The sequence below is a fragment of the Syngnathus scovelli genome, chromosome 8 (genome assembly GCF_024217435.2).
Source record: "Syngnathus scovelli strain Florida chromosome 8, RoL_Ssco_1.2, whole genome shotgun sequence".
NCBI classification, from domain to species: Eukaryota; Metazoa; Chordata; class Actinopteri; order Syngnathiformes; family Syngnathidae; genus Syngnathus; species Syngnathus scovelli.
Window position 1 is genome coordinate 14,158,572 of NC_090854.1, and position 12,018 is coordinate 14,170,589.

At 41.6% G+C, this 12,018-nt stretch overlaps 1 protein-coding gene across 1 annotated transcript in view; it reads right to left on the reverse strand.

Annotated features, from left to right (window-relative positions):
* kcnh3 (potassium voltage-gated channel, subfamily H (eag-related), member 3) overlaps positions 1–12,018 on the reverse strand; it is a 55,937-nt gene that overhangs the window by 11,937 nt on the left and 31,982 nt on the right. The window contains exons 2-10 of the mRNA XM_049728905.2: positions 10,902–11,135; positions 9,057–9,191; positions 7,794–7,933; positions 7,240–7,492; positions 6,006–6,163; positions 5,171–5,372; positions 3,178–3,537; positions 1,887–2,086; positions 1,494–1,743 (exon numbers count right to left, since the gene is read on the reverse strand). Coding sequence (XP_049584862.1) covers positions 1,494–1,743; positions 1,887–2,086; positions 3,178–3,537; positions 5,171–5,372; positions 6,006–6,163; positions 7,240–7,492; positions 7,794–7,933; positions 9,057–9,191; positions 10,902–11,135 — 1,932 coding nt within the window. The remainder of the gene's footprint in view (positions 1–1,493; positions 1,744–1,886; positions 2,087–3,177; positions 3,538–5,170; positions 5,373–6,005; positions 6,164–7,239; positions 7,493–7,793; positions 7,934–9,056; positions 9,192–10,901; positions 11,136–12,018) is intronic.

The window sequence follows — 12,018 nt, forward strand, 5'->3', positions numbered from 1 at the left end:
AACAAAACAAGAAAAACATATGTCCGGTTTACTGGGGAGCATTTTACTCGTGGGACACATGTACTAACTAGACTCACACTTAAGGAACCCAAAGACTAAACAAGAGAAGAAGAAAGTGTGAATTTAGAGACTGTGAGGTTAGTTTTGGGTGGTGTTAGTGACCAACCATAGGTTTATGATAATTATGTCTCTGTTGTCGTGATTGAGTCGTAGAGGGTTTCTTTGCATCAGGGTTTTTATTTTAGTGAGCTACTTTGTCAGTAAATAAGAGTGTCAACAACATAAAAGGAATTTCAAACCATTTCGACAAATTATGTTACCCAATGGGAGGATATAGAATGTGAACAAAAAAGGACCCAGCATCGAACCCTGAGGGACACCTCTGGAAAGTCAGTGGGGGAGGTGCAGTTGCTGATGTGATTCATTTGCTGTCTGTAAATACCGCAAGATCGAATACATAGCTCTGCTAATGAAGCAAATTGGAAGCATGAATGGTTGATTATGTTCCTGCTGACTAATAAACATAATACATTGACTCTTTTCGTGAAGGTAAATACGTAGCTTTATTGTTGTGAAATACACAAAATGATTGCGAAATGTAATTTAAATTAAATCATCTAAAGTAGTTAGTGTTTTGGGTAAATGACTTGATCACAACAATCACAGCAACAAAAGACAATTTTTTTTTGTAAGGAAAAAGTGTAATGGGTCCAAGCATATTTGTGTGTACACTTTCCAGCATTAATAATCTAGAGATATGAATAATGTAGTATCCCATTTATTTTTAATAGCAGCGCAGCCCCATGCTGCATCGATTGATGTGTGCTTGTGTGTCCTGGCAAGAGCAAATACGAGGCCTTTGCCATTAGGATACAAATCCACTTCACCTTACATGCGGGCACACACATGTACACACCATTACTTCAACCTATCGTGACCTTTTCAGGATGTAATGTTGGAGTTGTACATGTGTCCTTCAAACATGTGCACACACACGTGAGGAAGGTGGGGGCTCGGTTTTGCCTTCCATACAAAAACACAAATGTGGTTTATTGGATCAGTGCAACACAGGGTGAAACACCCTGAGGTAATTTATTTGCAGCTAAGTAAACACACACACACATTGACTGCATAAAAACTATACATGTTTTTTTTTTTTATTTTATTTTTTTTATTTTACCTTGTTTCGGCATGTCACAATCTAAATTAGAAACAGCGCAAAATAAATAAATGAATAAATAAATAAGTAAATAAATACATGAATGAATGAATGAATGAATGAATGAATGAATGAATGAATGAATGAATGAATGAATGAATGAATGAATGAATGAATGAATAAATAAAAGTGTCAGTTACCATCCATCTCAAAATATCTTGACCTGAAATGTGACTTAAGACGAGCGCCAGACATGTTTGATGGAAAAAAGAAAATGGGATTTTGGTGTGTGTGTGTGTATATATAACGCCAAAGTTTGACGGAGCGCACTCACCCAGTATCGCCAGCACAGTGTTGTCTTTCAGGACTTCCATGGAACCCGAACACACAAAGTAGATGGCCTGCAAGGCATCGCCTTGCCGGATGAGGAATTCGCCGGGTGCGCAGAACGATGTCTTGATGATGAGCGAAAGCGAGCGCAGGCACCCCCTGCTAGCCGACTCGAAGAGCGGGAGCTGGAGCAGTTCCTTGTTTAGGTGCATGGCGATGTCAGCCCGTAGTTCATCCGGGAAGTCCTTCAGAAGCTGTGAAGAGACGCAGAGTCTTATCATTTACTCCAATTAGCCAAGGGCTAAGCCAAAAGGTAAGCAGAGCTGCAATGTATTTTGTTAGTGTTTACTAAATGGCAGTGCAGGCATATTTGTGTTCAGTGATATTTCTGTTGTACCTCACTGACATCGATGCCGTTGTTGACCGACCAGGTTGTCTGGAAACACTCAAGCATGCGTTGCTCTAAGGCTTTGGGCAAGCGGTGCACCCTGATGAAATCCTTCAGGTCTTTGGTGCGCGTGTGGTAGAGCGAGCGACGCGAGTACATCCTCTGGATGATGGCCGTCACGTTGCCAAACACCACGGCGTGCATCAGCGCTGAGAGAAGAGTGGTTGAGTAATGCCAGCATAATATAAACCACAATTGCATTTACAACACAGTCTGTCATGTGATTTTAGAAAAAAACAAGACCTCAAGTATATTTACATGTTCTTCTACACTACAGCCAAATGCAAGCGACCTACAACCCTAACCCAAGGTTCTTTTTAATTTCATTTTTTTAATTTAGTGATGAGTTTAGTAGGACTGTGTGAACATTGTTTTGACGGGAATGCAGAGCGGCCACATGGAGCTCACCGTATAGGATAACATTCAGCAGGATTAATTAAGAGGTCACCTCCATCGGGTTCCTATCACTCTCTGTCTCTTTCTACTTTCCAATTCTCACCTCTCAACAGGAGTGAGCTCATTAAAAACCGACGGAAGCCTTTTTTTTGCGCTTGAGCTAATTTAACGAAGGAAAGATTTTTACAGCAAGTGAATTAATGATGGAAGCTGAATGCCAAGTTATTGCACGAACATGTTTCTGATATTCAATCAAGCACTGACCACATGGGGCTCAGATATCAGAACTTTATAATTGAAGTTATAAAAATGTGTGATTATTTGCTATTATATTTAGTATATGCGGCTCAAATTTTTGTAGCAACGACGGAGTAATCTGTATTCGAAGGACATGTTGGAAATGGCCAAACTTAGGTATGTTCGATACCACTTTTATTCTTGGGTAGTCACCGATACCTAGTACCGATATCACTTGTACTTTTGATTCATAAAATTTCCGCCCAAAGTAAATAAATAATTGTACACAGCGAAGATTGGAAAACTGCCCACAGGCTTTGTAGCACTAAAGGGAGAGGCGAGATTAAACCTCAGTTATTTTTAAAATGTCTTCATTTAATTTAGCAAAACATTATGGCTTGCCTGCTATTGGAATGCTTTCCATTTCAATGTCAAAAGATTACATCTGTGGTATTCAAGCAACAGGAGTCCATTAATCAGCCAGCCCCAATGATCATTAACTGTCGGAATTTCCACTGCGTCTATTTTTGAATCAACTTACCTGATGGAATGCAAATTACTGAATTGAATTACTGAACTGAATTGGAAAAAGGGAGCATCTACTCACCACCAATGAGCATGGTGCAGATCGAGAAAATCTTCTCTGAGTCTGTGTTGGCCGACACGTTCCCGAAGCCTACGCTGGTTAGGCTGCTCAGGGCGAAGTAGAGCGATGTCACGTAGCTGCTGCGCATGGACGGGCCTCCGCCCAGAACCCCCGAACCTCCCGCCGATGTGCCCTCGCCAGCCGATGTGTTCCCTCCATACTGGCTGGAGTTCCAGGGACCTTGACCCGCCGACTCTGAGCCCGATTCGTTCCACTGGCTGCTGTTGGCCGAGACTACGCTGGAGGAAGTGGGGAAAGGCGTAGCCAAAGACGACAGGAAGTAAGGTGTCCCCAAACGCTTGGCCAACTCATGCAGCCAACCTAATAATGGAGAGTAAGGAGCAAAAAGAGAGGGACCATAATCATAATTGATCAGATTTTTTTTTTGCAGAGGAGCCAGGCAAAACAACACCATGCAATACGTATAAGTAAATGATTACTCAAATTACTCAAGTGCAGAAAGTATGGGGGGCTTGGGGTACCAGTGTATTTAAAAAAAATACACAGCTAGTAATTAATTGAGGCCCAGTGTTAATTACAATAGAGGCCACTATTTGAGGAAATAGACAACAGTATTTCTCTTTCTGGATTTTGGCAGCCTATCAATTTAACCAATTTCTTCACACCATATATCAACCAAAATAAAGTAGACAGGACATCATTGCTTTAATGAGAATGAAGAAAAAAAAAATTCAAACGTTTTGTGCTATTTGAACTGGAAAAAAAAAAAAACCCTCCGAGAAATAGAGACACTGTGACTTAGCATTAAAAGTTTCTATGAAAACTCTCTCAACATTGACACACTCGTCACCCGTCAGCAAGTCCCATGAAAGTGCCGACGAGTAATCTAATGCAGATGGTGAGACGTTTCAAAGTAAGGGCGGGGAAAGAGCGGCGAAGGCGTGCAAATTAATAATTGAGGGAAGCGAGCTTGAGAATGAACGTACGTGACGTGGCGAAGCCCTGCAGAGCTTCTGACTGCACAACATGTGAGAGAAGAGGAATCATACAATATAGATGCGGCCTATTGATCTACTGTACCCACTAGGCTCACTATCTGTCTGTTTGTCTCTCTGTCTGTCTGGCCATCCGACCTATCTACCTACCAACTTACCAAATAGCACAAGCCGTATAACAATGTACATCTCACAGTATATGGCTGTGAGAAATAAAACCTCATGATGAGGCCCACTTAAATATGATTCTGTTAGGGCTCTCTGAACTAATGGAGGTAGAGTACACCCAAGAGATAAAAATAATTCCTGTTGCAAGGAGACAGGAAATAAAATCTTCACGAGCCTAATCATTGTGATCTACCATATCATCTTATGACAGTAAATATATAATTATTCATTCTTTACCGCAAAAGCAGTAGTGGTATCGTATTGGTGAATACTCAAGAGTAAATTTGGCATTGGTCTGAAAAAAATTTTATCGAACGTCCCTAAAAAGAAGTGAATGTCATAAGAACTGTCCGTGGTGCTGAAGTATTCTCTCCTGGGGACTGGAGGTTTATTGTAATCATTGGTGAGCTGGAGTGTGAAAGGAATACTTAGACGGGTCTATTCTGGGAACAAGGAACAAGATGAGTGTGCATGTTCTGCTGAATAGAGCTCATTGCTGCCCCAAAGCTCAAATAGCAACTACTGGAGGAAGGCACTTTAGCCTACTAGTTCATGTCAGGGGCTGCATATTAGTTAGTATGTTGGTTGTAGCTAAAATTAAAGTTACAGCAGACTGTGAAATGTGGTCACAACACTGCACACTGTTGTGTGTTTGTTTATGTTTGAGGTTTGCAGTTTAGATAGAAATTTAAAGATTATATATTTTAAAACACGGTCTTAAATGTTGCTCGGAAAACAACAAAGATGAACGTCAAGTGCTTGTGTGCTGATGTTTGAAAGTAAAATGGAACTAAGGCTACAACAGCGTATAATGTCGGAAAACTACTGACCAATGTCCCAGGAACCCGGACTCTCAATCTCTCTTCGTCCGATGAAGTACCACACGCAAGCCATCCAGTGGGCCAGCAAGGCGAACATGGACATGAGCAGGGTGAGGACCACGGCGCTGTACTGAGAGTAACGCTCCAATTTCTGCAGCAACCGAAGCAGGCGAAGCAGACGCACGGTCTTCAACAGGTGGACCCCAAAGTACTGCAGAGGAAACAGTGCGATTCATTCCACGAATTTACAAAACAGGACGGAGCAAAAGTTAACTGCTGAGGCTATTTGAACTCTGTTGCTAGCCAAAACATCAGCACCTAGAAGAACACAAATCATCTCTCACATGAATTAGAGTAGAAACCTTAGAGTACAGTATTAGTGATGTTCTTATGTGCCCAGCGATGAGCATTCCAGTTGACTCTTAACAAAATGTGGTTGGTTGGTCCATCTTACAACTTTAAAATTGCTGGCTTGAAAATAACCCGATGTGGGTAAAAAAATAAAATAAATAATAATAATAATACCCTAAACTTTCCTTGTAATGTTACAACTGTATTTCTTTTTTTTCATTTTTCCTTCAAACATAAAATTTAAATAGCTTAGTGGTTCTGTCCCTCGGTTTTCTGCGGTTTACTCAGTACTAGTCTTGATTATATTGGTTTAAACTCCACTTTGACTTCAAACTTTAACGACCTGGTTAATAGTGTATTGAAATAAAAATGGACGCCTTCCCTGCACAGTTTCCACCATCGCGTAAATGAATGCTCTCTTTGGCGCAGCGCAGAATAACATCAACATCTTAGAGTTCTGAGGGTTAGAGATCATATCGGACACATGACTCACCACGCTGATGTTGAAAGCATAGAGGAGGTCAAAGGGTAGGGCAGCGATGAGATCCACAAAGAGCCAAGTGGTGACGTAGTGAACACAGATGGAGCGGGCGTCATACACCACCTGACCCGACGTGCTCACAAAGGTTGTTCGAAAGTTCAGCACAATGTCTGTGGGTGACAAACGAGGTCATAGTTGAAAAAAAAAAAAACTTCCCTCCGAACAATATATAGATTGCCTCCACTTAAGATAACACAATAAATGTTTTCCTTTTACACGTGCATGATCCTTAAGAATGTTCCTAAAACGCACAAACAACATTAAACCCGCTGTTAGCGAACATATCTTCAGACTTGCAGAAGAACAATGAAACATTTTTCAAGCTTACTCATGTTAACTTTAGGCTATTCCAGTAGACGAGAAATAATTAAAGAACGCAGCTATAACTTGACCAAAATGCATATCAGCTGAAATGAGCATATTTCTCACTACATTAGCGAAAATATATTAATGCTCCAAAATGGCTCGAACGAATACCATATGGACTAACGGGTCCGCCGTTTCACTGCTGTGGGTGTCAAGTGTAATTTGATTGAGGGATGGCGCACTGCCGTATCCTCTTTTTGCATTAACAACGATTGTCCTCCCATGGGCGATGGTTCACATTTCCGTCACTTAGACAGGGGACCAATAGGCCCGTTATTTTCCAGGAAATGAATCCAGTCATCAGACATAATGTTCAGTAGCAAATGGCTCATATCCTTCGTCTCCACTGCAAATCACTCATTAAAAACTTTTCTTTGTATGAAGAAACTTTCAGGATGACTGATAACGGGACTCGTGAGATGTGTCGTTTCTTTAAATCTACCACGGAGAAAGAAATTACTGGGAGACATTAAACAGGAAGTACCTTTTTTGCAGAGCTTAGATGTTGTGTGGTGTAATGCTAGTGAAATCGTACCATCTGTTGGAGTGAGGTTTCCCCGGGCAAAGTTAGTGCTGCCTTGTTTACATTCTCAACAAGAATCAGTCAGGTCTATTGAGTTCACAGAGCTCGACATTAATGGTGACAGTATGGTGGAAAATTTTACAGAACCACCAAAAATCCAAAATAGGCAGAAAGTGTACGTTAGGGTTCAGATCAAGATGTATTTGGGCCATTACAGTGACCTGATAACTGATAAATTGCCTGTAAAAAAAAACAACTATATATATTTGTTGTATTTTGCTAGGTCAGGAGTCTCACCTAGCATGAACAAGATCTCCACCAGGATGTCGCTGACACTAGGGGGGCTTCTGGGGGCGCTGCCTTCGTCTCTCCCACCCACCACAGTGAAGCACACATTATACGGGACAGTGACGGCCACATAGAAGGTGGCCAGTAGGATCAGCCAGTCCCAGCCGGCCTTGAAGGTGCCGTAGTGGAGCAAGATGAAGCGTGACTTCTGGATGGCGGCTACCTTGTATTCCGGGATTGGAGGTTTTTCCCCAAACATGTTCTGCATAGGGTGATAGAGATGGGGGGGATTGAGATTTGTATTACAACTGACTTATTGCGTGGAGATATGGGGAAATCCATCCATCCATCCATCCATCCATCCATCCATCCATCCATCCATCCATCCATCCATCCATCCATCCATCCATCCATCCATCCATCCATCCATCCATCCATCCATCCATCCATCCATCCATCCATCCATCCATCCATCCATCCATCCATCCATCCATCCATCCATCCATCCATCCATCCATCCATCCATCCATCCATCCATCCATCCATCCATCCATCGGGCTCACATTGTTGAGCTTGAGTTTACTCTTGTCTTGCTTCTGCAGGTGCCCCGAAAGGTGGTAGAGGACAGCTCGGCTGCGGCGGCGGTTGGCGTTAAAACCGGGGGGCCGAGTCACCTGATGCACCTCCAGACCCGTCTCCTCATCTGTAGATCGCATACAGGTTTTGGATTCATGATCAGATGAAATGTGAGCTTAAGCATCTCATCAGTATATGGAGGAGGTTGATCGACCTAGAACCAGGAGATCTCATATCTGGTGAACTGCCAGATATTAAAATAACAGGTAACATTCCACAAACCTAAAATAAATAATGGACATTTCAGAATTATACAAACAGGCACACTCTCCAACACTTTAACCCCAATGGATTGAGCAAAACAAAAAAGTGAAAGGAAAGCAACCGACAAATGCTCCACATTTTGGGGAACTTCTCTAACAGAGTTGAGAAGAACTTTCCAGAAAGCCAGTGTGTCTTACGATTTTTAATACATACATTACATAACATTTATCATTAATTTTAGTGTAATAGTAATAGAAGTAATAATCTTATTCCATCCCAAAAAGCACAATCCTTCTATCAGCTTTCTCTCGTTTACGCTGGCTAGTGGAGTAGAGTGGCTGCCATAGAAGAATTTATTATGAATCTGATTGAAACAGCATCCAAAAAAAAAAAAAAAAAAAACTGCTCATGCCTCAAGGCAAAATAAATATTTCTGTAAAGCACAGAGTGATTCACTGGCCTCCGTGGATCTCACACTCACTGAATTTCGAACGCTTTTGGTTATGCCATACAAAGACATAATAGTAAGGGTGGATCACTTCACATGGTTGGTTTGTGGTCCCTGCAAAGCCTTTGTTAATCAAAAATCCACTTGGACATGCAAGGAGGATAACATACAAGTAAAGGCCTCGGGCAGGAGTTCAGCTCGTGCTTTCAATTTCGGAATATCCACTGCGTACTCAGGAGGTGGCGGAATACGATGGGCGGGGGAAGGCTGGGCATACATTTTAAATTATTAAGGAGGTGATTTATTGTGATCTGTGCTATACTATGTGCACTGGCAAGCTGAAGCTCCACACAACTTCTTTTTTTTGCTACACCGCCGAAAAGAGATTACATTATACATTTGGGGAAGAGCAGATGTCAGTGCATAGAAAATGGGTATCCAAGCTAACAGAAGATTCAGAATTTATAACCCTCTGGTCCCAATGGAAGTCTGCATGTGAATGAATTTCCAATAGCTGGATTTAATTTGGGTCACCGACCTGTGTCAGGTCCTTGTTCCGAATCCTGGTCCTTCTTCTTATCAGTGATGTCTTTGTGAGACACCAGGAAGAGGACCACCTCACCTTTCTCGTTCTTGATGGGCACAATGTCCAGAAGACACCAGAAGTGCGAGCCTGCACACAAAACAAACATCATAGAGCAAAATAAATACTGGAGAGGCATAATTATGACTCACAAAAAAGTTAGGGATATTTAAATTTAAGGGGGACCTAAAATGCTCTGACTTTAGTTTCTAACTGTCCAACCATTGAAAGTTTCATTGCTTTTTGCACAGTTTGGTATTTTTGAACAAATGTTTATCCATGACTCGACTAAAAAAGTTTAATTAGAATTGCCATTTAAAGCGTACGCTTCATTAGGCTACTTTAAATCTTGACATGATGTAACAAAGACGACACCGAACAGCTGATCACAAACAGTACTTCGCCATTGTGAGACTTCAAACCTTATATTATTTACAGTATGGGCTACACAACAAACTGAAGAATAACTCGTTTTGAAATCAGAGACTAGTAAAGATATTTTAAAAAGTTGGATGGTAATAAAATTTGCTAGCAAATGACAATTTGTCTTCGCGGGCCACATAAAATGATGTGGAGGGCCAGATCTGGCCCCCGGGCCTTGAGTTTGATATCTGAAGAACAGCAAGTTGAACAAAGCACACTGACACATCAGAGTGCTGCTGCTTGAATGCTAACTACTAGCAGAGATGACTTTTATTGTCTTAGGGTCTGTTTTTATTGCCAGAATGCTGCAAAATCTCCAGTGAGTATTTCCGAGAAGTGCCCAGCTTGTCACCGTATCAGCATTTACTTCGCAATCATTCAAGCAATTCGTCAGAGAATTTGCTCGGACAAAGCCATTACCTTGCCGGTTAGGATGGACTATTCGTACACTGTTGATGCTTTTGTTATGGTTTCCTGTTACTCGCTCCTAATCCCTCAGGAGATGATGTGTGGCAGTGATGGATACTGTTTCCTGCACGGTTTTACTAAGCCAGAATCGCTCAGGCGTGTGCATAATGCAGGAGGACAGAGTACTTGAATAAAATCATTAGACATATTGTCCTTGTTTGTCTCCTACAGGAGGGTAAACAATAGCAACATGATGAGGCTTCTGTTTTGTTTCAGTTAATATTTGTTTAAGAGGTGCCATTATGATGATGAGACGCAGTTAACAAATAGATGGGGATCATTTTGTTTATGTTTAGTTAGTGAAAAGGGAGACAGCGTATTTTTCAGGGTGATCATCCCCAGTTCCTCAAATCACAAAACATTTAGACAGTATAAGATTGAAAGCCAATTCTTGTAATTCTTTTCAAATTGTAAAACATGATAACTCTATTGCGTAACGATTGAACCAAACTTTTCTTTGCACCATTATTTGCCCACTCCAACCACATGCAGCGTTGCAGTTTATTCTATGACAAGCATTCCGTTGGTGATTTGAAAAGGCAGCGATTTGAGACAAATTAGGATATATATAAGACTCCTTTTCTTTGGGAGCTAATAAAATGTGACATTATTCTGAGAAACTTGCTAACAGATTGGATCAAAGTCTAATTATGTGCTTTCATTAATTTCCTCCTTTTCTGAGAGGTGGGGGGGGAGTTTTTCTTCTTGTCTTTCAGTTCTATTTTTTGTTCCTGGTTGTCACTTTACACACTGTCCTTTTTATTTTATCTCACGTAACTTTCTTGAGAATGAGTTATAATATTGAATGGTTGTTGCTCAGCGCTCTCAAGTGACCAGTCCCGAGTGCACTTCACCTGAGCTCCAACTCACATGTGACCCACATGAAGGACTCCACACGGTATGACGTACCTTCTTTCTTGTAGAAGACCAATTCGGTCTTGAACTCACGCCGGTCGTCCAGGGCTCCTTGGATTTGCGCTGTGAAGCGGTCGCAGGTCTCAGGGCCGTACAGGAAGTGGCAGGCACAGCTCTTCTGCATGAGCTCGGCCCGAGCGTAACCCGTGAGTTCGCAGAAGCCATCAGAGCAGTACACGATGGGGTAGAGTGACTGCACTTGGGCATTTCCCAGTACGAAGTTGCTGTCTGAGACACAAGACAACAAAAAGCACATCAAAATGCATTCCCATGTCAAATTCAATTGATCAGTCCATCAAACATTTACGGATTATTGGCCAAAGTCTAAGCAAGAACTACTGCAAAGCAAAAACACATAAATATGAACGTTCTGAGTCATTAGTTTGGCAGCTAACAGCTTTCAACAAACACGGCTGCTGACTTTTCTTCCTTCTGTTCACATTCACTTTGGTAAAATTAACTGATTTTGCCAAATCTGACTGACTCGACTTCATTTTAATTGTCATCTCTGTGAACCTTGACGACCTCGGCTGCGTGTTTATCTCCGTTATGTCTGCACACTTTTTACTCGATAATTAGAAATCAGCATGCGTTCATGTGTAATTCTGCATTTTCTGTAAATAGCCTGCAGGCACCAAAAATAAATGCAAAGCACGTTGAAACCGCCTTTGCATAGTGAGGCCTCGTCATTTTCTATTGTGTGTGAGTGATAGCAGTTAATTCCAACACAGAACCTTTAATTGCTACTAAGCTCGTTAGTGAAGGTTACAAACTACAGTCAGGCGGTAACAGACAAGTTAGCAAGCGACCATCGTGAACAACAAAAAAGTCATGTCGTCTGAGAAGGCTGAGAGATATAGTTCAAAGTCAAATATTGTTATGCTGTTCACAGCCATTTGGGTCCTGGTGATCTCCCTAATCTCCAAGGATCACAAATTTATTCAGGCAGGTAAACTACAAAGGTAAAAACACAGAGCGTAATCCAACAGGTTTTTCCAGAGCCGGCATCTGATGACCGGGAGTGTGGCTGGATTCTTGTTGCCACGGAAACCATTCTCATGTTCATTCCTCCTTTCAACACGTTTGTTCAGCGGCGGTCCAAATCTTCTTG